The 23,831-nt window shown below is 32.7% G+C and overlaps 4 protein-coding genes across 4 annotated transcripts; 3 read left to right on the forward strand and 1 right to left on the reverse strand.

Annotated features, from left to right (window-relative positions):
- The first annotated feature begins 5,164 nt into the window (after positions 1-5,164).
- On the forward strand, positions 5,165-7,189 carry LOC125873250 (glucan endo-1,3-beta-glucosidase-like). The gene is made up of 3 exons (XM_049554149.1): positions 5,165-6,253; positions 6,609-6,882; positions 6,968-7,189. Exons 1-3 carry the CDS (start codon positions 5,210-5,212, stop codon positions 6,994-6,996), a joined length of 1,347 nt encoding a protein of 448 aa, XP_049410106.1. The 5' UTR covers positions 5,165-5,209; the 3' UTR covers positions 6,997-7,189.
- Positions 7,190-9,893: 2,704 nt separating this feature from the next.
- LOC125874959 (cytochrome P450 71A9-like) lies at positions 9,894-12,743 on the forward strand. The gene is made up of 3 exons (XM_049556007.1): positions 9,894-10,295; positions 10,695-11,230; positions 11,964-12,743. Exons 1-3 carry the CDS (start codon positions 9,932-9,934, stop codon positions 12,573-12,575), a joined length of 1,512 nt encoding a protein of 503 aa, XP_049411964.1. The 5' UTR covers positions 9,894-9,931; the 3' UTR covers positions 12,576-12,743.
- Positions 12,744-14,114: 1,371 nt separating this feature from the next.
- LOC125872229 (eukaryotic translation initiation factor 3 subunit C-like) lies at positions 14,115-18,680 on the forward strand. The gene is made up of 4 exons (XM_049552945.1): positions 14,115-14,236; positions 14,351-14,417; positions 15,254-17,032; positions 17,532-18,680. The coding sequence occupies exons 2-4, from the start codon at positions 14,394-14,396 to the stop codon at positions 18,471-18,473; spliced, it is 2,745 nt and encodes a 914-aa protein (XP_049408902.1). The 5' UTR covers positions 14,115-14,236; positions 14,351-14,393; the 3' UTR covers positions 18,474-18,680.
- Positions 18,681-19,537: 857 nt separating this feature from the next.
- Positions 19,538-20,571, reverse strand: LOC125873044 (metallothionein-like protein type 2). Its single transcript, XM_049553894.1, has 3 exons — positions 20,408-20,571; positions 20,163-20,234; positions 19,538-19,864 (listed from the first exon to the last, which is right to left on the reverse strand). The coding sequence occupies exons 1-3, from the start codon at positions 20,470-20,472 to the stop codon at positions 19,777-19,779; spliced, it is 225 nt and encodes a 74-aa protein (XP_049409851.1). The 5' UTR covers positions 20,473-20,571; the 3' UTR covers positions 19,538-19,776.
- Between the last annotated feature and the right edge of the window lie 3,260 nt (positions 20,572-23,831).

Genomic DNA, 23,831 nt, shown 5'->3' on the forward strand with positions numbered 1-23,831 from the left:
TTAAGAGTTACGTGAGCCATAACCTATCCAATTAAAGGTAATTGAATCTACTTTCCAACCCCACCAATTTCACGTCAATCCAATATCTGAGTAAAAAGTTATGACTATTTTAGTAACCTATACAGTGCTGTTACGAATTAGCCGACGGGAAAATATTGAAAATAATCGGTTTTTGTCTTTTTACCTCCAAGAAAACCATCAACGAATTTCTTGACTAATAAAAAGCTCAAAACAATCAGATTTTCATCTTCACTCATGAAAATCATAATTTTTGGCTATAGAGATTTTAAGAAACTAACTCGAGAATCTCAAGAAAGGTCTTCTTGATTGTTTACCTTCAAGCTAGGGTTTCAAGGCTTCTAATCAAGTTCTTCTTCAAGATTCTTAAAGATTCTTCAAGATTCTTCAATAATCTTGTTCTTCTAGGTATGTAAGGCTATCATAGTGTTGGACTAGTTCGTCCTCACACCCTACATCTACTTTCAGATCAGTAAAAGAGTAATCTAGGAAACTTTCCCTAGATTTGAGTATTCTTGAGATAAGTTGATTTTGAGTTCTTGAATTCACGTTTCTTTTAAAAGTTATATTCCTAATTATCGAATAGCTATATTGTTATTGAGATCCTTCATATCATGAATCATAACTCTTGAATTCATAATTCAAATTCAAGAGAGAGTTAAGAGTAGAGTTCAAGGAAGCCTTTGAGTTCAATTGTGAATCCTTTGAGATCAACTATCGATTTGAACTAAGTTTTGAGGAAGTAAGTCAGAGAATGAGAAGAGTCACATACATGAGTTTCATAATGTTATGTAGACCTACGAGTCAAGTCGTTCATGCCCATAAATTCCGCATGAACTCCAGAAGTTGAGTATCTTTGAGAGGAGTAGTATCTTCAAGTTCTAAGTCTTGAGTATTGAGTTCCTAATCCCCTTTGAGATTATATTTCTAAGCATGGGACTATTACATGTTACCCATAAAGTCTTTGAGTTGAATTGTTCATGCCCATAATTCCGCATGAATCCTATAAGTCGAGCAGTCTTGAGAAGAGAAGTATCTTTGAGTCTTTGAGTTGAGTCGTTCATGCTTATAATTCCGCACGAACCCTCTGAGTTGAGCATTCTTGAAATTAGTAATATCATTGAAGTTCTTGAGTTCCAAGTATTTGAGTTCTATCTATGGTTATTGAAAACCTTGCATTGAGTAGTTCATGTCCATAATTCGGTATGAACCATATTTTAAGAAGTCTTTTACAAACGTTTTAACTTTGTTTTAAGACTTAAGTTTTGAGTTCAGTAAAGAGTAAAGAGTAAAGTTTGAAGTCTTTTTCTTCAAAAGTATATGGGGACTAAGTATTCCCAAAGAGTTTATAAATGTTTTCACATTTAAATAAGAACGGAAACTGAGATTTCCAAAGGGCCTTCGGGCTAGTTTTCAGAAAAGAGTAATAGCTTTCTAAATGAAGCAAGCAGGGAAACTGAGATTTCCAAGATAGCCTTTGAGCTAAGTTTTTGAGCAATTATCTCAAATCAGCAGAAAGAAGTATGTTTTTAAAACATAAGAGCTAGTATATTTTTGGGAGTAGTATTGAGCACCGATATGGGGGAGAGTTTAGACAACTCACAGCCTCCATAAACCATGTAGCCACCATGGGTAGAAAAGGGTCATACTTTTTAGATGAACCTTTTTCGAAATAGACTAGTGGATCCATTAGGCAGTTCAGGTCCTATACCTTTGGCCGGGTATAGGATGCGCTGGCAGCGTGAGGTAGATCGCTGTATCATCACTATAGCTCTTATGTGATGGTTGTCGGTTAGAGAAACTCCCACAGAAGTTATTGTATTTTTATATACATCAGTTTATTGTATTTTTATATACATTTCAGAGTTATGTTGTATCCTTGCATACACACAGATTTCACAGCATGTTTTTAAACAGTTTGTTTCTTTATATTGCACTTGCTTTAAATTGCTTTATATTGAAATAAGTTCAGTCATATTTAGTTGAGTATTCAAAGTTGAGTATCCAGAGTTGAGTATCTAGAGTCGAATATCATATCTTTGAGTCGAATATCATATCCTTGAGTTGAGTATCTAATCTCGGAGTTGAGTATCTTATCCTTGAGTACTTCTGAGTTGAGTAAGTTTGAGTAGTTTTGAGTACCCTTGAGTATTCCTTGAGTTGAGTAAGTTTGAGAAGAGGTAAGTACGTTTCATTTCTATCAAGTTTCAAGCTTATGTTTATGTTTTAGAATTCCCCTTACATGCTCGTACATTCCACGTACTGAGCCATTTGGCCTGCATCTTCTCATGATGCAGACACAGGTATTCAGGATCATCAACAGGAGCTTCGTTGATACATCCGAGAGTTCGAGTTAGCTATGATGAGCCTCCTTGCTTTCGGAGGATTTCAATTACCTTTCAGTTATATCAGTTGTTAGGATGTTGTGGGTCTTGTCCCGACTTTCATCTTTATCAGTTAGAGGCTTCATAGATAGTCAGTATAGTTGAGAAGTCTGTATTATTCATTTATTTTATTAAATGTTTTAAAGACTTAAGTTGCCTATTTTATGGCGAGTTGAATAATTTATTCTATTCAGAGTTTTCTTTTGAGTTAAAGCTTTCTATTTAAGTTTTATGAACTTTTATTTCAGTTTTTAATCTTTGTATGCTTGAATCAGTTTTCCGCTTGTAGTCAGCCAGGATGAGGGTTCGCTTGGGGACCAGCAATGGTCTTCGAGTGCCGGCCACGTCCAGGGTGTAGGCTCGGGTCGTGACAAAAGTGGATCAAGATCATAAAAGATATCATCGTTGATATCCATCACTTTAAAATGGTTTTGATAGATTGAACATCAACATCTAAGAAGAATATAAAAAAAGAGAAGAACTCTTTTTTGATACAATATGAGTAAATAAAAAGGTAATTGTTTGATATATAAATTGTGTTGAATAGAGATGAGATTGAGAAGAAAAAGAGATCTAGAAAAGATTTCGAGATAAACTATGAAAGTACAAGAGTTGTTTTGTAGAGTTTCTGAATAAAAGTATAGACTGAAAATAATTTTTTAATTTGATACGAACGAAGTTGGTGATGAAAGTAATATTTTATGAAGTGAGAGCAACAATAAAAACAAAAAAAATTATAATCCAAAAATGTGAGAGAGTTCTTTTCGTGGTTATATATCAACAATAATATTTTTGAAAAAAAAAAGTTTATGTATTAACAATAACATTTGTACCAGATTCATTGTACACAAATAAAGTTGTACTATATCTGATAGAGATGGAGTGATGTATCCGGATGTTAAGAGAGAATGAAAAAAGAATTATAATTAATTCAAATAATAAATTTTCTTAGAGGTTATGTTATCATAAATCATGTAGTTACGTAATTTTTTTCCTTTTTTTTCCCACTAATTTCATTCTTTTTAACTTAAATTCAATTTTCTATTGTTAAAAAATATTTCAATTATGAAAGTGATATTGTATGGGTTTAGATATCATATTGGCTTTTGAAACAATTGTATGCAACTAGAGATGCAATTTATCCTCTTTCACTTATATCTTTTTATATAACTTGACTTTAATTATAATAGAGTTTGTTTAACCATTTTTTTCACTCTCTCTTTGGATTTATGGTCTATTTTTAGCTTGCTTAAGACCATTCATCGCTAATTTTTTTTTACACTATGGAGCATCCAAACATCTTCTCTTCACATATCTAAATAATATCAGTCTTGTTTTCCTCATCTTGTTCTCCATTGAAGTCAATCTTACCCTATTTCAAATATTTTCATTTCTAATCTTATCACTTGTATTATGCCCACACATTCACAACATCATCATTTGTGCAAGACTCCGGATGTGAGCCTCTATTATCCACCCTGCACCAATTCGATGAATGACATTCTCATTTATCTCCCTTTTTTTTAAATGATAGACAGAAAATACTTCAAACTTCCTCTATTATGAATAACCCGAGTATCAAGTCTCACTTCCATATCTATTTTCCATTTTCTTTTACTCTTCAAGCAACCTTATAATCCATATATAATTATTAATTTGTGGTATAGTTTTTAAATTTATTTTGCTTGATATTTTTTTTTATATTTAAATTTAAATCATCATAATAATATCATAGCAATATTTTTTTTTCCATGTATTATATTGATTGAATTTTTTAATATGTACTTTAAAATTTTAATTAAATAAAAATAAAAAACTTAATTAAAATCTTTCATAGTAGATATTTAAATTGACTTTTATGCATAAATAATTTTAGTAATCAGCGAGCACTGTTATTTATTATTTTTTGTAATTTGAACTCAAAAAGTACATTTAAAAAAAATAAAATCAAACACTTATCAAAAGTAGTTTTTGAAATAATTAGCCAAAACACACATTATTTTATTCCAAAATTACTGTTTTAAAATGTTGTTCCTTCCATCCTAATTTATGTGTCACTTTTCAAACAGATCTTGTTGACCACGTGTCATATACTATTTTTTATATTATTTAAATTAGTAAGTATGGTGACTTATAAGACTTTTTACGCAATTTTAAATATATAACTTTTGTCTTAAAGATTCTATGCCCAAATTTAGGATCAAAGTTAAACAATTTGACATAGGGTGTATTTTAATAAAAATGCTTTTTGAAATAAGATGTTAGTCGGTTAGCCAAACAGACTCTATAAGACTAGATTATACAAATGTAAGCCAGTACTCTTGTTCTAAATTATGTATCATTTTTTGGTTATTAATAGTTAATGTGAGTAATCTCTAAAGCAATCAGATCAATTTAATATTTTGAAATTTAAAATTAAAATATCTAATTTTTTTATAAAAATTCTATAAATTGCAATACTTTTTAATATGAAAATGATCAACATACATTTTAAAATATTGACCGAATATGATGAAAATACATTTTAAATGTGACTTAAGAAATATCTATTTTGAATTAAATTGAATTTAAACACCAATCTAGAGATCATCGAAATTCAAGCTTTTTTTTTCCTTTTGGTTAGTCTAAAAATCAAAATTTATTTTTTCCCGAAATCCTAATTGGCATTTTTGTTTTTTACCCAAAATATTGGCATTGGGATTGCAGCAATTACCTTACCTCCCACGTTTTTCCCCCCTTTAGTACCATTTCCCTTTGGCTGCGCTGCACAAATTTGCAGTTCAATTTTCTCTTTCCGTTCAGTTTTCATGGCCGACCTCTGTTTCTTCCTCCCCATTTTCTCTTCCTTTATCTTCCTTCTTCTCTGTAACGGCGTATCCGGTGACTATCTCCTCGGAATCAACTACGGAACCGTCGCCGATAACCTTCCACCGCCGTCCCAAGTCGCCGCTTTCATCAGAGACCATACCACCCTTAACAAAATCAAGATCTTCGATGCAAACCCAGATATTATCCGGGCTTTTGCTGATACGGGTGTTTGGGTAACCGTTACGGTACCTAACGGAGACATTTGGTCAGTTTCAAAACCAACTGCTGCACAATGGTGGGTCGAACAAAATGTTGTTCCGTTCTATCCACGCACTAGAATTGATCGCATTTGCGTTGGAAATGAAGTTATGGCTACCGGCGATAAGAATCTCATCGGTCATCTAGTACCCGCCATGCGAGCGATTCATGAAGCTCTGTTAGCAGCTGGAATCAATGATATTCAGGTTTCAACCCCACATTCATTGGGAATCTTGTCCCGCTCTGAACCTCCTAGTTCGGGTCTGTTCAGAAGGGTATACGACCGGGTAATTTTTGCCCCGATGCTGGAATTTCACCGTGAAACCAAATCACCCTTCATGATTTGTCCGTACCCATTCTTTGGGTTCAATGATGAAACCCTAGACTACGCCTTGTTTAAACCCAATAATGGGGTTTACGATGAAGCTACTGGGATGAACTACACCAACATGTTTGATGCACAGCTTGATGCTGTGTATTCTGCGATGAAAGCGTTGGGTTATGCTGACGTGGATATCGTTGTGGCGGAAACTGGGTGGCCTTCTGCCGGTGACCCGAATCAACCAGGTGTGAGTTTGGAGAACGCTATTTCGTACAATGTGAACCTCGTGAAGCATGTAAACTCCGGTGTGGGAACGCCATTGATGCCAAACAGGACCTTTGAAACTTACGTTTTCGCCCTATTCAATGAGGACCTTAAGCCTAGCACTTCGGAGCGTAATTTCGGGTTGTTCCGACCCGACTTCAGCCCTGTTTACGACGTGGGCATTCTGCGTAATACACAGGTAATTTTCGAAAATTTAGATAATCCCCAAGGATAAATTAGTAAAATGCTTTGCTCTTTGGTCAGGAATTGTATTCAATGACGAAAATATCCTGTTAGTATATGCCTTGAAAATATTTTTTGTTGCTAGTATTAAGGGTATAATTGTCTACACAATATTGATTATTGATCCGAGAAATCTCCGCCGCTTTCTCATAGTTTGATCTTTCCAATTCTTGGTTTGTGTTGTAGCCATATGATTTGTACTCTATAAACCTTTATTTTACATTATACTAACATAAAGTGTAATTATTAAAAAATATATATATGTAATGTTGCGTTACTTTGTATTTACTGACTTAAAATTGTGAATTTAGGCTTCGTCTCCGCCTGCTATGGCACCGGAAGTGTCAAAAAAATGGTGTGTTCCAACGACAGATGCTAGTGATGCAGCTTTGCAGTCGAACATAGACTTCGTGTGTAGTTCTGGAATAGATTGTCAACCTATAAAAGATGGTGGCCCTTGCTACGAGCCCAATACGATCAGAGCACACGCTTCTTACGCCATGAATGCTTATTATCAAGCAAATGGTGGTAAAGATTTGGACTGTAGCTTCATTAATACCGGTGTTGTCACTAACTATGATCCTAGTAAGTTTTTCTTGCACAAATTGCTTTTAATAGCCTCATGGTTACGACTATTCAGTTGTGTTATAATTTATGCACATGAATGCAGGTTATGAAGAATGTAGATATGATGCTTAAAGTGGCAAATGAGGTTGGCTCTTCCTCTCAATCATTGGATCAGACTACATTTTGGTATAGTCCAATATTGGTTTGTGATGCTGTAACTTTTTGTTATTTTCAAGTCTGAAGAGTTCAATGTTAATTTTGCATATGGATCGATGATATCTCTTTTTCGAACTTGGTGATTCTCAACTTGCAAAGCAATTAGCGTCCACCGTGTTTCACTGGTTTCAGCGATAGTGCAATCATTTTCCATGAATAAATTCTATGCAATACAATATTGCCTATTCACGCATGTTAAAAAATTAACGCATCTCAATACACAATAGAGTATATAAAAGTATATCAAACAAGATACTATTGATATACAAAACTAATGTAGTACATTCTTTCTTCTAATATATTCTACCAAACGATCCTTGATACATAAAAATCTATAATATTACTAATAATCAATACACAACTCAATATATATATATATATATAATAACATTATTTATGCATAAGCTAATTTAAAAAATGTACCAAATTAAATACTAATAATACAACGACTAAAAAAATGTACCAAACTCATTGCTTTTAGGTGGTTGTCTACTTTGACAATTCTAGAACTAAACTGACCGTCACATTAGCCGTGACAATCATTTTTCATAAATTTCATGCTAAATAATAATAAAGTCAACTACTTATAGATGTAAAGATATTTTTGGCATTCCAATTGTTTTCTACACGTTAAATTCACTATATACCCTTTCTTTTTCTAGTACTTTTATTTTGTACATGTCCATATATTAAAGAATTATCATGATACTTTTTAAGAATCGAAATTCTTGATTAATGGAGGAATAATAACATTATTTTTATTCAATGAGATATCAAAGTGGATGATTGAAAATAACCTGATAGTAATTCTTAGCAAGAAAGCTTCTTGCAAGACGTTTTAGTTCCTATGGCATAATATCATAATTTGTATTGATTTTCATGCATTTACAACGTGTAGAAAACGATTGATTCCGTCCGAACAGATGCCACATCTTGTCCTCTTTTATATAGACATAGATATAGATTATAGTTAATTAAGATATATATGTTTGCCTTAATTTTTAAGTTAATCATGATAAGTTGTATGACGGGGTTATAAATATAGATATAGATTATAAATAATTAAGATATACTCATATTTTAGCCTTAATTTTTGAGTTAATCATGATAAGTTATACTATGATCGAATTATAAATACTAAATATCAAGTGTGAATTAATATTTAGAAGGGCGATATCAACATCAGAAAATAGTTAGTTATTCCAATAGAACCAATACACCCCCCCACTCCTCCCCACCCCGCGTCAAAAAGAAAAACCAAACGCAAGCTCATTGGTTTTAGGTGGTTGGCAGACTATGATATTTCTAGAACTAAATTGTCACATAACAGTAAATATAACAATCATTTAAAAAAAATCAATTCATGCCAAACTAGTAGCGTTCTATTTCCGCTAAATAATAATAAGTCAAATAGTTACAGATGTAGAGATATTTCTCAGCATTTCAACGTTTTCTACACGTTGTAAATTCATTATATACTCCATCAATTTCATATTAAGTGGTCCTTTTAGCTTTGACACCCTTATATTATAGTTGTTGTTTTAGATTCAAATCTCAAAAGAACATAAGAAGTTATACATTCTATTTATTATTTTTCAATAGGCTTAAATAAGTGTTTGCAATATATCTTAAAGTGACATAAAATAAATTATAATCACAAAAAAATATGAAGAAATATAATTTTATTCATCAAGATTGCGGGTACAATTATGTTCTTCTCTTGATTCTACTCTCCTAAGATTTATCCATGATTTGAGGGCCATTAGTGGCGTATTTCTCGAACTAGGATGATTTAGATTTGACCTCTATATGAATATTCCATGACTTTTGTGGAATATTCGAGATGTTGATCTTTAAAAATACCCAAGAGTTTATGGGATATTTTGAGATGCCTTTTAAGGAAATTTAGTACCCTTTATATAGGCATAAACTAGGGTTTAGGGTTGAGTAGCCCCAAAAATTCTAATTGAAACTGAACACATCTTCTAGCGTCCCAATTCGAATTGAACACGTCTTGTAGAGTCTGTAAAATTTCAATGTCTACAATAAGTTATTATAAAACTTATACTTATTATGAGACGGAGAAAGTTATCTTTAGATCATCACGGTATTACATTAATCATTAGTCATTGTCCCTTAATTTTGAGACGGAGGAAGTAGTTTTTATTAAAGTAGCATGTTTGGTTAGTCTTCTTCATTTATACATCTAGGTAACTCTTCATTATTTATGTGAGAAACATTTTCTTTTATTGACACACTACCAACACGCACCTCATTTTGCACTCATTATCATATGGAATTATCGATGGAAAAAACGAAAGATGTACATTGTGGGAACACATTTCTTGAATTTTATTAATATAAAAAACAAATATCTTCAACGGCTCTCCTTTAATTTCCTTGTCTTTTAAGACGGCTTAGTTATTTATTGTTTCCGTCTTGTTTTTTCTTCAAGTATATATGTTTCTAACACAACGTCACTATAATTAACAGTAGTAATTTTTATTTTTTTTATTAAAAATATAATACAAACAACAAAAATTTACCGAACATTCTGATACATTACATATATTTTTAATATCATCATAAATAATTGTATGTATATATATTTCTTAAATTAAAATTTTGTGTCAAGTCAAATATACTCTTTCCACGTTAGGCCTTTGTGGTTTGTCAACGAAGGAAATAGTTAATTATAATGTATATCCTCTCTACAAGTTGGTCCACTTGGACTGCCAATAATTCAAAGTTTATATAGTAGTTATAAATACGTTGCCAATTTTGCCGCTATTTGCTTATTTATGATAAGAAAGATCATTACCTCTTTAGAAACCTCGATCAAAATTCAAAAATGAGTTTCATTTTTTTCTTGAAGATGTTAGCTTCTTTCTTTCTCTTTTTGTTCATACTATTTTCTTTCACAAAGAAGAAAAACAAAGGAAAAAAACTCCCTCCAAGTCCAAGAAAATTGCCTATTATAGGAAACCTTCATCAACTTGGAAAATTGCCTCATCGTTCTCTTCAAAAACTTTCTAATGAATATGGTGATTTCATTTTCTTGCAATTAGGTTCAATCCCAACTCTCCTCGTCTCCTCGGCCGACGTTGCGAAAGAGATCTTTAGAGTACATGATGTTGCTTTTGCGGGCCGTCCTCCCTTGTATGCTGCAAGAAGACTTAGCTATAATTGTTGTAACGTGTCTTTTGCTCCTTACGGTAAGCTGTTAGAGAAAATACATTTTTATTTACATAATTATATCTTTATGTATGTGCGATCCTGATTCACTTTTTCTTTGGTATGGGCAAATTAAATGTTTTTTTTACGATTAGGGGCAATAGAGACAAATCTAGGATTTAGAGGTTCCGTGTGTCAAACTGGTGTATATTCATTTTCTTCGATATAGACATAGGGTATTTGGGTTTCTATTGAGGTTTGGGGGTGGTTTGACACTCCTCTTCCTTGAGTAGATATGCCCTTGAGTGGGGGGGATGAAATTTTGAAACATGCCAAGTCTACGATTTCTCTGATATCATATTGAATCACGTGTTTTTATTTTTTACATAAAAAATAAATGGAGAATATACATTTTGTTGACTTAATTATGTTTTCAACAGGTAATTATTGGAGAGAGTCCCGGAAAATTCTAGCTTTAGAGTTACTAAGCGCAAAGAGAGTGGAAAGTTTCTCATCAATTCGCGATGAGGAAGTGAGTCGTTTGATTCAAGAAATTGGTAATTCTTTAAACTCATCTATTAACATAAGTGCATTAGCACTAACCTTGTCAAATAACGTTGTTTGTCGAGTGGCTTTTGGGAAAGGAAGTGATGATGAAAGTGGATATGATAATGGAGGGAAAAAGTTTCATGAAATTCTTTATGACACACAAGAATTGTTGGGTGAGTTTAATGTTGCTGATTATTTTCCAAAAATGGCATGGATTAACAAATTTAATGGGCTAGATGAAAGATTGGAAAAGAATTTTAGAGAATTGGATAAGTATTATGACAAAGTAATAGAAGATCATGTTGATTCAAGAAATTGGATTAAAGAAAAAGATGATGAAGATCTTGTTGATGTATTGCTTCGAATTCAAAAGAATCCAAACCGAGATGTACCTCTTCAAGATAGTCACATCAAGGGCCTTCTTGCGGTAAGTTTTTCTACGTTGAGTTTAACTTATATACACTGACATTATATTATATTTGCAAAATAATTGAATCGATAAGATAAAATTTAGCCCCTCTATTTCTATTTATTTTATTGTCATAAATTTACAAAAAAACAAAACAAAAATGAACAAGATAGTTGGGTAGGCTCCTAGACAACCAATGGTGTAAATGTTTACCAGAAACAGACAAGATAGTTGGGTTGATCCCCCTTCCAATATATGCACATTATAAACGTGAGGCCATAAGTCACATTTTTAAAGAATTATTTTTACATATATTTATTGATTTTTATTAATTTGTTTTATCTTACCATGAAACGATGTAAACTAGCCAATATAACATTACAACTTTGTCAAACAAGCTAGAACAATATTAATTTGATCAAAAGTCAAAATTAACCAATATTATATTAATTAATTTGTCAAACTAGCTAATATGGAACTTAATAGTAGTTTATAAACTAGCTGTTTTAACATTTACCTATATATATACATGACATAATGGAAGAACAATATACAGATTGTCTAAATTCTTCTATCTCTTTAATTTGGTTAGTTTTTTTTATCTTTTAAAGTTATGTTGTTTCTTCTCTTAATTCATAGTTGGATTAATTTGTTACATCATGAGGTATACACTTATATTTATTATGCGAGCAAAATATCCTTAGAACAGTGTATTACACGCCTCAAACTGAATATTGTTATGCACGAACAGGATATATTCGTAGCAGGAACTGATACATCAGCAACAACCATAGAATGGATCATGGCAGAACTTATGTTAAATCCAAAAGTCATGAAAAAAGCTCAACAAGAAGTGAGACAAGTTGCTAAGGGAAAACAAAAGGTCCAAGAAACTGATCTTTACAAACTTGAATACATGAAATTGGTCATAAAAGAAGCTTTTAGACTTCATCCACCAGCCCCATTACTAATCCCTCGTGTAACAACATCTAGTTGCAAAATAATGGACTACGAAATCCCAGAAAATACAAGAGTCCTCATCAACGCGACAGCAATTGGGACCGATCCAAAATACTGGGAAAATCCATTGACGTTTATACCAGAGAGATTCTTCAATAAGGATATCGATTATAGAGGTCAAAATTACGAGTTTTTGCCATTTGGGGCAGGGAGAAGAGGGTGTCCAGGAATTAATTTTTCTGTACCACTTGTTGAGCTTGCAATTGCTAATTTGTTATTTCATTATGATTGGACACTTCCTCAAGGGATGAAAGCTAAGGATCTTGATATGGAAGAAGCTTTGGGGCTTACTATGCACAAGAAAATTCCCCTTTGCTTAGCAGCTTCTTATTATGACTTGTAATAAATATCTCTTGTATACTACTTGAATAAATGTAAGCTCATCAAGAACAATAAGGTGTATCATTACACTCAATATGTTCTTATAGTAATAAATAATAGCAGACAATTTGTAATAAGGAGTACCATGTGTACATTTGAAAAAATCATTTATTATATATATTATGTGTGTATTTTACGTTATACCGAAGATAAGAATGCGTTACAAAGACTTTTATTATTAATTAGCTGGATTTTTTGACTATTAGATCAACTACATCTTTTGTTGAAATTTCTCATAAGTCATATTTCTCAAATGTGGCAACACGAAACGAGATTGTAGTGCCAAATTGCAAATAGATGTATATTGGCAAATTAGGTAAATATGTTAAGTCATAGTCTCGTAGGATTATAAATTGGTTGGTTAAATTGAAGAATTGCTAGCTGAGTATGATGTGATAAAAGAATGTATATCAAAGTAAAAGATAAGTTTTATAAAATAATTATAACACCGTTAATGTTATATGATAGTGAATATTATATTGAATTGCTATTTAAGTTCAACATACCCACAAAATCTAAGTGTTTCAGAAATGTGAATATTAAGATGGATGCATAATCATAGCCCAAATAAATAAGATGAAAAAAATGACTAATATCTATCAGAAGATGCAAATAACATGCAAGATATTTTGTACATGTTTTATCTTGATCTACAGATATAACAATTCGTAAATGTGAAATTATGGTAAGTGAAAATGTTAAAAAAGAAGAGGGTATAACTACAATCAAATGAAGGAAATGTCTCAAAAGACCTATAAATACTCCTAGGAATACCGACTTAAGTAAAAATACAGTGCAATGAAAGTAAGATCCATACAATTGATAGCTAAAGATAGTTGCAATGGACATATATTTTTTGACTGGTTACAAACTTGTTAAAAATAGGGTGCAATGAAAATAAGATCCATACACATAATTAAATTGTCATGATATGAAAATCTTAAATAAAAACAAATGACCCTAATCTATTTGGAACTGAGACATAATTATTAGTAATTGGACAAATTACTTAACTACACTCTTTTACTTACCTTAATATCCATTTATCCCTACTTATTTCAAAAAATTCAAAAATCCCTTATTTACCTATGTATCTAGCATGTATCCCGTGCACAATGTTATGTATCCCGCTATGTGGAATGTATCAAACGCTACGTATCCCGTGCACAACGCTATGTATCCCGCTATGTGGAATGTATCAAACCTAATGTATTTCGTGCACAACTCTATGTATTCCGCTATGCGGAATGTATCAAACCTAATGTATCCCGTGCACAACGCTATGTATCCCGCAAACATCATTTTTAAGGGATTTTTGGTAAATAGAAAACTAGAAGGGATAGGGTGTTATTTAGTACTTATAATATGTGGTTCCTATAATTTATACTTAGTAATTTATTATCTCGAAAGGAATTAAAAGAGGAGTACTCAAGAAAGAAGCTTTGGGCCTAATACTAGTTGGCCCAAGCTTTTATAATCTCCATAAGTCGATTCCAGCCCAATATAACGGCCCTTCCAAAATTAACAGGTTCCTTAGGGTTTCAAATCGAAAACTCCCATCCAACTTCAGTATTTTGGCTCTCTTCTCAGCGATCGTTTTGTAAAATTCATCTTAACCTGCAGGTTCGATCTGTTTCTTCTTCTTTTTTCGTTTATAATTCAATTTGATGTATGTTTTTTCGTGGTGGATTTACTTTATACATAATTCTTATTTGGATTTGGATTTGTCGAATGCAGTTTTTCATACCTCTGCTATCGTAAGAATTTATTGCTGAAGAAGATGGCTTCGCGTTTTTGGACTCAGGTAATTGATTTATCTTTTCAAAATTTGCTTATAACATTAAGAGGCGTTAGATTTTCGAATGTTTTCTCTGTTAAGAGTAAAGATCTTATTTGTATTTGTTCCGTTTTTTTTTATTGAAGTATAGAAGATGTTTTATGACTTTATGGACCATCAAGTTATAGTGATCATGTTTCGTCTGTATTAGATAAACTTTTTCTGAAATAAATTATTATGAAAAAAAATTCCTTTATGATGGGGATATAGTGTGTGTTTGGTATTGATCGAACATGTTTAAATTCATTCAATTTGATGAAAGTATTTGCTCATTGTTTAATTGTCGTGAACTATTAAAAAAGGTTGGAAGTACTCCTCACTGGAAGTGGGAGAATGAATTATGTAAGGTGAACAGGGAAGCCATTTTTTTTTCCCTTAAACAACATAAGACGCGGAAGCCATTTTTCTTTACAAATATCACAACTCTTACTTAATATTTTATGCTTCAAACTGAAATTTTGTCAACCCTTAATATTCAAGAATATCACCAAAACTCTAATTCTTTTATTATATGCTCTACTCACCTTATACAATCGCAGTATGTTTGTTTTTTATATTTCTAACACTGAATGTTTCAAGAAAAAAACTTGTTTTGTAAATTCTTCCTCCATACCAAACACCACTTATATAATTGAAATTATATATACTACTCTGAAAGGAAGTCTTAGGAGCCTTGAAATTGGGGTGCTTCAATTTATTGTAAATGTTAAGTCTTTATCTTTAACATATGCGTGCTCCATTCTGCATAAACTGACCCTTTAAGTTGGTGAAACCTGATCTCTAATTTTCACGGTCTTTAACAGGGTGACAGTGAGACTGAGGAGGAGGAAGAGAGTGATTATGAGCAGCAGGATGATGAACCAGCTGAGACCACCAAAACAGATGGTGGATCGAGGTATCTTGCAGCTGATGATAGTGATAGTGACGAGTCAGATGGGCAGAAGCGTGTTGTCCGGTCAGCCAAGGACAAGCGCTTTGATGAATTGTCTGCTACAGTTGATCAGATGAAGAATGCCATGAAAATCAATGACTGGGTCAGTCTTCAAGAGACCTTCGACAAGATCAATAAGCAGCTGGAGAAGGTCATGCGCATTACAGAGGCAGCTAGAGCTCCTAATCTGTACATCAAATCTCTAGTGATGCTGGAGGACTTTTTGACTCAGGCTTTGGCCAATAAGGAGGCAAAGAAGAAGATGAGTAGTAGCAATGCCAAAGCCTTGAATTCAATGAAACAAAAGCTCAAAAAAAATAATAAACAGTATGAAGAGTTGATCAACAAATATAGGGAGAATCCTCCTGTTAGTGAGGATGAAGGTGGGGATGATGAAGAGTCGGATGAGGATGAGGAGGAAGAGGACTTTGAGGAGGACCCTACAAAGATTGCATCTGCATCCGACGATGACCCTAATAGAGGTCCTGATCCGGTAAATGAGTGGGAGATTATACTGAACAAGAAAGACAAACTAATGGATAAACAGTTCAAGGACCCAAGTCAAATCACGTGGGATATAGTCAACAAGAAGTTTAAGGAAATTGTTGCTTCTAGGGGTAGGAAGGGAACTGGAAGGATCGAATTGGTTGAACAGCTCACCTTCTTGACCAAGGTGGCCAAGACCCCAGCTCAGAAGCTTGAAATTCTTTTCAGTGTTGTCTCTGCCCAGTTTGATGTTAATCCAAGTCTCAGTGGGCACATGCCGGTAAACGTATGGAAAAAGTGCGTGCAGAATGTGCTCACCATACTTGACATGTTGACCCAATACCCTAATATTGTAGTTGATGACATGGTTGAGCCTGATGAGAATGAAACCCAGAAGGGATCAGACTACACCGGGACAATAAGGATCTGGGGGAATTTGGTAGCCTTTATTGAAAAGATAGATGTTGAATTTTTTAAGAGCTTGCAGGTTATTGATCCACACACTCGTGAATATGTTGAGAGGCTGAGGGATGAGCCATTGTTCTTGGTTCTTGCTCAAAATGTCCAAGATTATTTAGTTCGCATGGGGGACACTAGGGCTGCCGCGAAAGTGGCTCTTAAACAGGTTGAGTTCATTTATTATAAACCACAAGAGGTGTATGATGCTATGAGGAAGTTAGCAGAACTAGCAGAAGGAGAAGGAGAGGGGGAGTCTGCTGACGAGAACAAGGTGGCTGAGGAGAGTAAAGGCCCACTAGCATTTGTTCCGACTCCTGAGCTTGTGCCCAGGAAACCTTCCTTTGAAGAGGGCAGCAGGTCATTGATGGACGTCCTTGTTTCGCTCATTTACAAACATGGGGATGAGCGGACCAAGGCACGTGCTATGCTCTGTGACATATACAATCATGCTCTCTTCGATGAGTTTTCAGTATCCCGTGACTTGTTGTTAATGAGTCACTTGCAGGATAATATCCAGCACATGGACATTTCAACTCAGATTCTTTTTAACAGAGCCATGGCTCAGCTTGGTCTCTGTGCATTCAGGGTGGGACTCATTACAGAAGCACAGGGTTGCCTTTCTGAACTGTATTCTGCTGGCAGGGTGAAGGAATTACTTGCACAAGGTGTTTCCCAAAGCAGATATCATGAGAAGACCCCGGAACAGGTTAATTTTTTTTTACTGTTTGGCAGTATTTATGTCATATATGTGCTCCTTTAAGCGAGATATTTCCTTTATTTTGTGTCTCGTATGTTGATTTATTGTTGCACAGAAATTCATGCTTTTTCGAGCTTCAGATTTGCAATTTCTTGCTTCTTTACTGTCACGTTCTCAAAATGTGGTGTCAAGTACAATAATGTGTAGTGTACTACAATGGAAAAAATAAAAAAAAGAGTCTGGGGATCATGGCTATTAAATACTGTCATTTATGTGCATTTCTTTGTATAATTAAGTACTTATGAAATGTTAAGGAAAGCATAAATTTATGATGCAAGATGATTGCGAATAGGTGAAGGGCTAAACTATATTCTTGCTAACTCAACTTCAGATTAAATAAGCCAAATAATCGTCTGTTTTACTGACTTATTTATCTTGGGATTTTTTTCTGCTGTTCTTCATTGTGAGTCTTCTCATAGCATTAAATCTACACGTTAATCCTTGGCAGGAAAGGATAGAACGAAGACGTCAGATGCCTTATCATATGCATATAAATCTTGAGCTTCTTGAGGCTGTCCATCTGATATGTGCCATGCTACTAGAGGTGCCAAACATGGCAGCCAATAGTCATGACACAAGGCGCAAGGTCATAAGCAAGAACTTCCGGAGATTGCTTGAAATTAGTGAGAGACAAACTTTCACTGGCCCACCTGAAAATGTTAGGGACCATGTAATGGCTGCCACAAGAGCCCTCAAGCAGGGAGATTTTCTGATTGCCTTTGATGTTATCAAGTCCCTTGATATGTGGAGGCTTTTTAAGAACAAAGAGAGTGTTCTTGAGATGGTTAGAGCCAAAATCAAGGAAGAGGCCTTGAGGACCTACCTTTTTACATATTCTTCTTCTTACAATTCTCTGAGCTTGGATCAGCTTGCAGGGATGTTTGACCTTTCTGATAAACAAGTTCATAGCATTGTGAGCAAAATGATCATCAGTGAGGAGCTTCATGCAAACTGGGATCAACCAACTCGCTGTGTGGTCTTCCATGATGTTGAGCATACAAGATTGCAGGGTTTGGCATTCCAGTTGACAGAAAAGCTGGCAATTCTATCAGAAACTAATGAAAGAGCTATGGAGTCCAGGATCGGTGGGGGTTTGGAGGGCCTTCCACCAAGGCGCAGGGAAGGCCAGGATTATGCCGCTGCAGCTGCAGGAGGGACTGGTAAGTGGCAGGAGTTCTCCTTCTCACAAGGCAGGCAAGGAAGCAGTGGGGGCCGAACAGGGTACAATGCTGGTAGATTTGCCTCAGGGCAAGCATCAAGGGACAGAACTGGTCAGGCCCGAACTCATGGTGGTCAAGGTTCACGATATCAGACAAATGCAGCTGCTAGGGGAGGCCATAATATGGATGGATCTCGCATGGTGAATCTTAACAGGGGTATCCGTGCTTAGTTAAAGTGGAGGACACAAATTTTTGCACTGAGAGAACACAGCGTTTAGCACATCCCAAATAATCATTTTTCAGACCCTTATTTTGTAGTAGTGTAGAATTTTGCAAGTTGGTATCTAAACAATCGTACAATCATTTTCTATAGTGAAAGTCTGATCCCATTGAACTAGGACTTTGTACTGGTGTTATGCACGGAAGTTTTTTTCTTACATTCACTTTAAATTTGTGTTATTTGCTCCAATCGACACTTAAAATTATTACTATTATTTATCTTTCATACACGAAACTTTCACCAAAACCTTTTTTGATTTGTTGTTACTTTTACTAATTCTTTAGTATATATTTGCAAAAATCTACCCTCTACTCATTGAATACTGGAAAGCATTTCTCAGATAAATCCTTTTTTAATGAAATATATTTTCCATTATGAAAAAAGTGACCTTTTCCGTCGTACATAACATAATTGGTCTACTTCCTGACGTACATGATAGTTATTGATTAGAAAATTTGACCTTTTCTACTTTGCGCACATGATAGTTATTGATTAAAAAATTTGACCTTTTCTACTTTGTGTAAATAATGCATCAAAGCTAAGTTGTTTTCAGAGGTGATGGTGATGGAGAAATAGACTAATGGTAGGGATAATTGCGTGACATAAAATTGCACGCTTTATTCTTTAAATCGTTTCTTTTAACAATCGAATTTATGCTTAGAAATGATCCATTGCGTAATTCATAAGGACTTGAAGGCCTCCTGTCAATTTGTTTATGATTTCTCACACGCAAATGAAATATTTCAACTTCAATAATTTGCACAGAAGATAAAGTAGTGACGTTTACCTAACCTTCATTATTGCAGATTTTACTTTTCTGCCTAAACATGAATTTAAGTTAGATACATTGATGAGATGAAATATTTGTATCATCAGCATCATTTTTTCAACATAATTGTAAATTACCTCTTAATTAACATAATTGTATAAATTTCTTATGGATATTTGGCTGTAGAATAAAAGCATAAACAATATTCAATGAACATAGAGCTAAAAATAGATAGACTATACACATAGTAAAAGAAGGAGCCAACTTGTATTTCATATTGATAAAGTTTTGTGTTACAAGCCCAAATGAACTTCCTTCATACAAACATAACTAATGAGACTTAGGAAACCAAACATAAAAAACCATGAAATAAACATCAGACAAACCTTTGTCAAAAAGATTTGCAGATAGTCAGTTCAATTGGCTTTGTAGTTTTATTAAAACACATAGTAGTAATTAATAGAACAAGAGACATTTTGGTGTCTCAACAGTTGCAAGGGTCACATGTGCAGTTTGATCCACATTTGCAGCCATTTCCTCCTTCTGTTGCTTTCTCAGCAACCACTCCATAGCTGCAATTAATTCATGTAAATTATATATGTACTTTAATAGGGTAAACAAAATTCATATTAATCAGTATAATTTAACGTGTTATATGTTTCAATATTACTAATTCAATATTATAGTTATTTTTTAGGTGATTTGATATCATAAGTATTTCCTTTGTTTTAATTTATGTGTTATAATTCAGATTTCGAGAGTGAAACTTCTTAATTTTGTTAGTGAATTCTAAACGTACATATTTAGAAACTACGTAATTATTCCGATCATAACAAAATATAGAAAAGTCTAAGTTAAAATCAGACTAACTTCTTCATAGGTGCAACACCCTCAATGATGGTAAAGGTAGTAGTGCTCTCCAAGTCGGGGTACATCCCACATCTGCAATTAATTCATCAAAATCAAGAATTTTGCTAATTAAATTTAGTGAAAGGAATAAATAAACTGTCAACTAGATCATCTCGATTCTACGAATTTTTTTTTATGAAAGTCTTTCATTTGATTTTCTTCGATGGAAGTATATATGTTACATAAATATTTTAGGAAGAACTTACCCTCCACAGCCACTGCCGCACTTGCAGCCAGATCCACAGCCACAGCTTCCTCCACAGCAAGACATGTTTTTTTTTTCCTTAGGAAAATTGGATTGAAAACTTAAAAAGGTTTTAATTTCTTGTGTAGTTGTGAATTGTGATGAATAATGAATTGCTAAGACTGGGATTTTATAGAGACTTATTGGTGATTGTGTGTGATCATATACCTGACACGTGGACGAATAATAGGTTTGTTTTATTTTTTTAATTTATTTTTTTGGAGTAAATTTATGATTTATTCATGATAAAATATTGACTCAATCAACCTTTAATTGTTAAATCAACCGGTGTTCAGAATTCACCGGTTAACAATTCGGATTCTTGTTGTAGAAGTCGTCCAATATATGGGAGGTACTTTTTAAACTATAGTCGGAGTTGGTAGGTTGATTATGAATTCAATAAAATTTAATAGCTATAATATCTGTCATTTATGTTAAAAATACTTAATATGTATAAATAATTTATTAGGAATCCAACATTTAAAATAAAATAAAATAATAATCTAAAATTCATAAATTCAAAAGCTTTAACTCCACATTTGTTTTTAGCTATCCCTATAAAGATTATTAATCCTTTCCTAGTGTTAGCTTGAGTCAAAGACTCAAAGACCTCTATCATTTCACCACATCCCTTTGATAATTTATATTATAGTCAAGTTGCTTAAAAAGTAAATTAAAAGAGGATGATCGATGTAGAATTAAAATCACCTGATAAGAAATTGTGTCTTTTAATAGAGAAACATGAACTTTTAGGTTTAAATTCATGTATTTGAATTTTAACTTGTTTGAGATTGAGACGTAGTTATCATAACTAGCTAACACTGAAATACATACAACTGTTTATACTTAATTTTGTTTAATAGCGCTTGTAAACGGGTGAGCAACGTGTTAGAACTCGTCTATTAAACGAAAAAATATAAAATATTATTCCCGTTAATTAAAAAAAACTTTAGATTTTTGTTGAATAATACCCTGAAAAAGAGAACAAGGCATGAAGCTAATTGCTTGAGAGCAATGAAAAATTGATTTTTTTTTTTCTTGAAGTTTCAAGATAATGATAATTGATCAGAACAAATAATAAAACCCTCCTAATTAATCCACAAAATTAGGTGGAATTTTCTTTGCTTACATTGATCTCAATGTCGGTTTACGTCCGTCTATCTCAAAATTTGTAGATTTTTGCTCTCCTAAATATTATTTCTGGTGATTTTCTTTTACACGTCTCAAATTATCTATCGTGATTCTCTTTTATACGCTCTTTTAAGAAGACCTAGTTAGAAGGAGTTTTTAACTATTTACCCTCATTGATATTTGAATGATTATGACATCGGGGATAATCAAGGTAACTGAAGTGTTTGTATAATCTTTAGCACCAATAGTACAAACTACAAGGATAAAAAGGAATAATTTTGTCTTGAACTTCCACTATAACAAATAATTTAAAATAATTATTATTAGCAATTAATATAATTTAAAACTGAGAAAGTAACTTAAATTAACTATATACTTATTATAAGGATATTGTCGGGAGGGAATTTCTTTTTTGATTGCAACTTGCATTTATTTATGATCAACAGATAGTGCGGGTGTATATGGCTGGGTTAGTTTGGGTTTTTCAAATATTAAATCAAATTATTTGTGTCGGATTCTAAAATTTATAAACCAAACCAAATTAATAAAACTCGGATTTTTCAACCTCGGGTTTTTTCAGATTTTTGATTTTTTTTGGATTTTTTAGGTAAAGTATTCATACAAACATATAATTTACTTGTATGTTAAATATTTCTTTAGTCCTACCAAAATACAACTATCTAAGGTGTTTTTTAAGAAAATAACACAAAATATGATATGATTAATGACACTAAAATACCCAACAACAAAAATAATAATGAAATCGCGTAAAAAAAATATTGAAAATTAACAAGTCATAATGAAAATGATCATAATTTAAAAGTACTAAACCATGCTAAAATAAGTTTAATAAGTATTAGTTACATGACTAAATATTAAAGGAAATTAAAATTAGATTATGTATTTTAATTGTCTAACCAATGTAAAACTATAGAACAAATATTCAATATTATTGTCATTCTTAGTGTTGAATTGATTTTCATTTTGCATTAGTATTAATTTGATTTTTGATTTAAGCTTTATTATAATTACCAACATCTGTTGACTATAATCTTTATTGGATCATTCAAAATTCTAAGTTTCAAACTTGAAATAGTATATTAAAAGATAAAAATTATGAAAAAGTATAAGAAATATTTAAAAATTATATCAAAGTAAATATTTTTATGTATAAAAAAAAATTAAAATTTTATATATCATGTGGGGTTGATTTAGTTAAAATCCAACCCAAATATAGTCGGGTTTTTTTTTCATTACCAAACTAAGTCAAATCAAATCACTAGGCGATTTTTTTTTCCAATTTAACTTGATTTGCGATTTGGTTCAATTTTGTACACCCTATTGCTATCAGTATCCATATCCATGTGCTATGTTTTTCCGTGTAGAATTTGTAATTTTAAAATAAGACAAATTATATGTTTTATCAAGTAAAAAGTGATATGATAATATAAAATTTTAATTAATCATATATGTAATTTATTTTTATTAATAAAAGTAATGTCCGAATCATTTTGTTAATCTCAATTAATTTTTCAGAGTACCTATTACATATATTCCACCAGTGTAGCGCATGAGATAACATGAAAAGTTGATTACCTATTTTTTGCCTATATGTATAAAATACAAATTACCTTAGTTTTTAAAGTTCACTCCAATTCTTTAGCCACTAATTAAGTGTTCTTGTTCTTAATCGAGGCTCAAATTAAGGTTCATTGCAGAGCTCGTGAGGTTAATTAGGAGATAAAGTATTTTGATCATGACATTTGTGCATCTCGTTGAGCATGAATAAGCATTAAAAATACTTTTTTTTTTCAAAGCAATTCTTTTTCGTCCCTCCGACCATAGTATAGTGCTTCACTTGTGGGTCTTCAGAAGAGTCCACTCATATCTTCCTTCTTCATTGATTTGAGAGAAGGGGAATTGTTGACTAATTAGAACCATAAATAGTAAGTATGTGATTTAATGAGGATAACTAAACTGACGTGTTGGAATTGACTACCATAATAGAATGGTGGGTTGTTGGCATTTTGGATGATGCTAAAGATTTAGATGTCACAAAAGTCAAGTAAAGAAGTACTAGTAGATTTTAAAAAATAATATATATATATATCTAGTATTATTCTAAATCATTGTTAATATTATTTTCTCTTCCTATTGTCTATGAAATGAAAAATAATAAAGTGCTTTTTTTTGTACTTTTATTTCTATCCATTCAATGTAGTAGTCATTGATCATGTCTACTTTATAAAGCACAG

This window comes from Solanum stenotomum, chromosome 8 (assembly GCF_019186545.1).
Source record: "Solanum stenotomum isolate F172 chromosome 8, ASM1918654v1, whole genome shotgun sequence".
In the NCBI taxonomy this organism is placed as follows: Eukaryota; Viridiplantae; Streptophyta; class Magnoliopsida; order Solanales; family Solanaceae; genus Solanum; species Solanum stenotomum.

Excerpts from the sequence above, each read along its gene's own strand:
- LOC125873250 (XM_049554149.1), top strand. The coding sequence starts at position 5,210 with ATGGCCGACCTCTGTTTCTTCCTCCCCATTTTCTCTTCCTTTATCTTC. Across the intron at positions 6,254-6,608 it reads GCATTCTGCGTAATACACAG|GCTTCGTCTCCGCCTGCTAT; the intron begins GTAATTTTCGAA and ends TTGTGAATTTAG. Across the intron at positions 6,883-6,967 it reads TGTCACTAACTATGATCCTA|GTTATGAAGAATGTAGATAT; the intron begins GTAAGTTTTTCT and ends ACATGAATGCAG.
- LOC125872229 (XM_049552945.1), top strand. The coding sequence starts at position 14,394 with ATGGCTTCGCGTTTTTGGACTCAG. Across the intron at positions 14,418-15,253 it reads CTTCGCGTTTTTGGACTCAG|GGTGACAGTGAGACTGAGGA; the intron begins GTAATTGATTTA and ends GGTCTTTAACAG. Across the intron at positions 17,033-17,531 it reads ATGAGAAGACCCCGGAACAG|GAAAGGATAGAACGAAGACG; the intron begins GTTAATTTTTTT and ends AATCCTTGGCAG.
- LOC125874959 (XM_049556007.1), top strand. The coding sequence starts at position 9,932 with ATGAGTTTCATTTTTTTCTTGAAGATGTTAGCTTCTTTCTTTCTCTTT. Across the intron at positions 10,296-10,694 it reads CGTGTCTTTTGCTCCTTACG|GTAATTATTGGAGAGAGTCC; the intron begins GTAAGCTGTTAG and ends TGTTTTCAACAG. Across the intron at positions 11,231-11,963 it reads ACATCAAGGGCCTTCTTGCG|GATATATTCGTAGCAGGAAC; the intron begins GTAAGTTTTTCT and ends ATGCACGAACAG.
- LOC125873044 (XM_049553894.1), bottom strand. The coding sequence starts at position 20,472 with ATGTCTTGCTGTGGAGGAAGCTGTGGCTGTGGATCTGGCTGCAAGTGC. Across the intron at positions 20,235-20,407 it reads TGCGGCAGTGGCTGTGGAGG|ATGTGGGATGTACCCCGACT; the intron begins GTAAGTTCTTCC and ends AATTAATTGCAG. Across the intron at positions 19,865-20,162 it reads GGTGTTGCACCTATGAAGAA|CTATGGAGTGGTTGCTGAGA; the intron begins GTTAGTCTGATT and ends AATTAATTGCAG.